Source organism: Vitis riparia, chromosome 7 (assembly GCF_004353265.1).
Source record: "Vitis riparia cultivar Riparia Gloire de Montpellier isolate 1030 chromosome 7, EGFV_Vit.rip_1.0, whole genome shotgun sequence".
Classification (NCBI taxonomy): domain Eukaryota; kingdom Viridiplantae; phylum Streptophyta; class Magnoliopsida; order Vitales; family Vitaceae; genus Vitis; species Vitis riparia.
In genome coordinates this window covers 8178532-8182904 of record NC_048437.1, presented here as the reverse complement: position 1 = coordinate 8182904, position 4373 = coordinate 8178532, and the positions used below count along the sequence as shown (strand labels likewise).

The 4373-nt window shown below is 38.9% G+C and overlaps 1 protein-coding gene across 1 annotated transcript; it reads right to left on the bottom strand.

The window, feature by feature from the left end:
• Positions 1–530: 530 nt before the first annotated feature.
• On the bottom strand, positions 531–3477 carry LOC117919298 (probable glucan 1,3-beta-glucosidase A). Its single transcript, XM_034836447.1, has 8 exons — positions 3147–3477; positions 2843–2962; positions 2563–2760; positions 1965–2117; positions 1672–1841; positions 1423–1572; positions 973–1325; positions 531–878 (listed from the first exon to the last, which is right to left on the bottom strand). The coding sequence occupies exons 1-8, from the start codon at positions 3336–3338 to the stop codon at positions 688–690; spliced, it is 1527 nt and encodes a 508-aa protein (XP_034692338.1). The 5' UTR covers positions 3339–3477; the 3' UTR covers positions 531–687.
• Between the last annotated feature and the right edge of the window lie 896 nt (positions 3478–4373).

The window sequence follows — 4373 nt, the reverse complement described above, 5'->3', positions numbered from 1 at the left end:
AATATTTAAAATTTTATTAGATAAAACATATGTACTATTTAAGTATTAGGATATATTTTATATGACAGAAAAATTATAATATTTAATTTTATCATATATCTCATTATTTTCAAATTTAAAAATTATTATATTAAATAATTTATATTATTTTTATACTTATCATTATATAATAAATATAACATGAAGAATGTATATTTATTATATTTATTTAATGGTTTTATATGGTGGAAATGGAAAAAAAAAATCAAAGTTTATATTATTATTTTATTAATTGTACTACAAGAAATATAAGAGTGATTAAGTGGCTTAGTGAGCCATCCCCCCTCGTGTAACATGTAGCATGTGGCTCAAGTCACTTAGGCGCAAGCCTTGACAGGTTTTTTAGGAATCGGACGGTTCATCTGGCTTGACGGTTCAACCACTGGTTTAAAGGGTTGAGCATCGGTTCATTCACTCAGACCGGAAAGTGCATCGGTTGGTGGTCAAACCATTACAAGTTTCAACATAGTCCACCCCAAATTCTAAAATGGTAAAAGAACGGAAGTATAAAACGAACTTATTATATCTTTAAAGATTAGCATCTTCTTCACTTATTATAAGTTATAACTAGCTGAAATACATTTCCCCTGAGAAACCATTAGTTGGAGTGGAAGGAGATGCAAGGATAGTAGCTAGCTAATATTCATATTAGGAACTTAAGAGGTTTATATAGCCGTTCTCAATCATCCACTTGAGGCTCCAGTGGTTCTGAGCACATCTGTAAGCCCAATAAGCCCATCCAAAAGTGGCACGCCCGTACACATCTATTTGAGCTTTTGCAAATCTCTGGTAGTCTTCCTTTGATGCTCCACTTTTTGCCCATTCTGCGGTCCATTCCCCTACAAAATTCACCACCATCATATAGATCTGTATGGCAAATAATTCTAAATCCATGATTGTGTTATAAGCAATAAATATGTGATTCATACTTACCTACAAAACTGAGAGGACCATTGGAAGTGGTAACAGCACTGAGGTCTGAAGCTCTCTGGTTATAGATGAAATCAATATTCTGTTGTACGTTCATGTTGTTAAACATATCTGAGAAGAGGCTGTAGTAATGCACATCGATCACTACACGATTAAGGCCCCTGGCGAAGTCCAGGAGCTCCTTGGAGTCAGCAGGCCCCAGTCGGTTCGATAGGATCACATAAGCATTTGATGTGTACTTCCTCACGGCATCGTAACCAGCTTTGTAATACTTCTTAAGATCATTGAGTGTAACTCCTGGAGCCAGAGGCTCATTCATCAACTCAATGGCTGCTAGACTCGGGTTGTTGGCGTATCTGCCCAAAAATCAAGTCTGAAGCATTTAAGGCAATGGCCAAAAAAATAAAAAATAAAAAAAATGTTAAGATAAAACTTTATTTTAGCTTCTGAAACCTTGCTGCTAGGAAGTCTATGACTGCAACAGTATCTTGAATGTTGGAGTCCCCCCATTCCTGAAACCCATCTCTGCTCCCACTATGATCGTTGCCATTTTGTGAACCTTGAACTGCATGCAGATCAACTATAATCTTCATGCCATTGTTCCTGCAAAATTAGTGATTACCCAGAAATATTATGAACATATTGAATGGTGGCTAAGGATGGTTGGAGATGGAGTTGTATGGCCGTTTTTCTTTCACTTACTGTGCCCATGTGAAAGCATTGTCCAAGGCCTTTAAGGAGCCCCCCACAAAAGGCTTTGGTGGTGTTGGGTCGCTCGCTATCCACCACCCAACTGGAATCCTAACCGCATTCAGACCATTTGATGACAAGAATCTGAAATCCTCATTAGTGATGTATGCATTCCAGTGATCCTGATATTAAGAGGTTTGTGCTTTTATTATGATCAAATGCTTTGCTGATGATTGTGATAAAAAGTATTCATCAGTTAAATGTTCTTGCTAGGCTTGTTGCAGAAATCATATTTGAACCCTTACCTGCATGACTTGAGGGGCTCTGTCTGGACCATAGCCATTAGTGATTTGGTATTCTCCTTGTAAGGTCCGGACTATCTTCATTTGGAAGACGGATGGATTATTGTCATCCCAACCTGAGCCTCCATAGTCTGCAGTCACCAGCCCCGGTTTTGCCTGATTATTGAATAAAAGCCCAATAATCATGAGATCCACAAGCATTTATTCCTAGAACTGGTAAATAATTCAATTGACAACTGAAACTAACTTGCTGCTGTTGAATACCTGCTAATTAGCTAGCTATTACTATAGCCCTGGAGATAGGAGAGGAGGCGGATCCTAGTTTAGAACTGAGACCTAATGTGAACTGGGAGAGCTAGATTAATCCCTTTTTCATCTCTGAATGGAGCTGAGGATACAGTAAAAAAAGCAGATGCTGGGACCAGATCATAGATCTTTATATTATTAGTCTAACCCTCAGCTTATCATGTTTTCACATGTATGGACTTGTTGTCTAGTGTTCTACACAATACTACCATTTTTTATGGGGTGTTTAAGAGCCCAAAAGAGTGAGGAAATGCCTTGTGCCATGAAATATACAGTTTTAGGATGGATGGGATACCTGGAGGAAGAGGCCATTTGATGCTTTTATGCGAACTCGATTTCGATCGTCGTTCTTCCTTACTATCTGAAATGTTTCTGAGTTCCCAGGGGAATTTAAAACCGCTACCACTTTGTTTCCTTTGCCTTGATTTTCTAGTCCAAAGAACTGTTTGTTAAACACTCTGAGATTGAAAGTTGACTCATTGATCCTCCACAACTGCATCATATAGTCGAAAAGCAAGGATTGTTAACAATGAGGAAGAATTGAAAGATGGTTATATATGGTTAAAAGAACCAACCCTGAAAGTCTCCCATCCAGAGGGCGAGGTGCGGTTGGCAACAACATCTGTCCCACCCCCATTTTCAGCGGCGAGATACTTCTGCAGCTTCGTAGACATGAACTGCACTTGAGTTCCATCCTACCAAGGATCACAATAAAGAGCCATACGTTATTTTGATGAAATGCAAAATTAAGCAGTAAGAAGCCCCTTTTCCTTGGTTAGTGCCACATTTATCAACACAAAAAGGGGAGATAAAACAAAATTAGTGGCCATAGGTGTTTAATGATGCATGGCTGGTCTTAGGAAAATGAAGAAACTGTACCAAAAGATCTTGATTGGGTATTCCAGCAAAGAGTTCAGGTTTCATCCATCCCTCTGTAACAAGCCAATTTCCTAGATTCACGGCTTTGACCGGCAAATAAGGATCTGCACCCTGTGCAAACCAAAGAGTGGTGACCCATGATGAAAAGAGATAGAAAGCCCACACACATTTCACGTACGAGTAAGAACTCATTTGTCACTCTCTTCCTGGAAACTGAGGAGAGTTCGAGTCGAATATATACAGAAGGCAAGGGCTACAAATGGTGTAGGATGATAGTGATTAGTAAATATTGTTCACACAATATTAGTCAAGACATTTGGGAAATTATTAGGCAGTTTAGTATGGAAGTAGCAGAATCTTTTAAGACCATGAAATTTTCTTGTGTTGGGAACATGAATTAATCTAATAAAATCTCATTCTTGATATACCATTTTATGGTGTGAAAGGATTATAAGGAAGGAGAAATACGAGGGCATTGGAAAAAGTTGAGGTCAGCCTCGAGCGAGTCAAGTCGTTGGATATTGATACAAGAGACCTCAAGCAGCCAAGCTTGACAAACCCTTCTTCTACGTCAATCTCTCCTGTTGTTTCTCTCCCACTTGGTACTCTTTGAATTATTTACATGATTGACTCGAATGAAGTCCATGGAAATATCTGTTCTCACTGTTGTCAGTAAATGTACCTACTGTGAGAACTTAAAGTCTGGATGTTGGGTTTGGAGTGAATTTAACCCTTATCTTAAAATCATACCCAGAAACTGAAACGTGTAAATATGTGGCAGTGTGTACCTCTTTGCCAATTCACTCACAGCACGATTGGTGGAGGACAGTAGTACCCAATAGTCCACGGAAATGCAAAAAGCAAAAGCTATGCATGTGGGTCAAATATAGGGTGGAGAGACCTATGATGTGGAAGTGGGACTGCCAATATTCAAATTCGACCATTGCAATTTTGCATGTAAGAATCCGACTTTATTTTGGGTGTTACCATGCCCATGCTTTTGTTTATACTTCGGCCTTTGAGATAGCGTCACTTGAGGATTGGCCTACCTAGATTCCTAGAACTTTCAAATTGGGCCATGGCTTCACTGGCTTGTGATGCAGCTGAATGGAAGAGCAGTTTTGTGTAGGTCCATGGACTCCTAGAACTAGGTATCAAAAACAAGAAAAGAGAATAAATCATCCCAATATATGTTATATAAAAAAATTCATCCCCGCTGCCAAAATC

Coding starts and splice junctions, on each gene's coding strand:
- LOC117919298 (XM_034836447.1), bottom strand. CDS start 3,338: ATGAGTTCTTACTCGTACGTGAAATGTGTGTGGGCTTTCTATCTCTTT. Junction 2,963..3,146: donor TACCCAATCAAGATCTTTTG/GTACAGTTTCTT, acceptor GATCCTTGGTAG/GATGGAACTCAAGTGCAGTT. Junction 879..972: donor TGGTCCTCTCAGTTTTGTAG/GTAAGTATGAAT, acceptor TGAATTTTGTAG/GGGAATGGACCGCAGAATGG.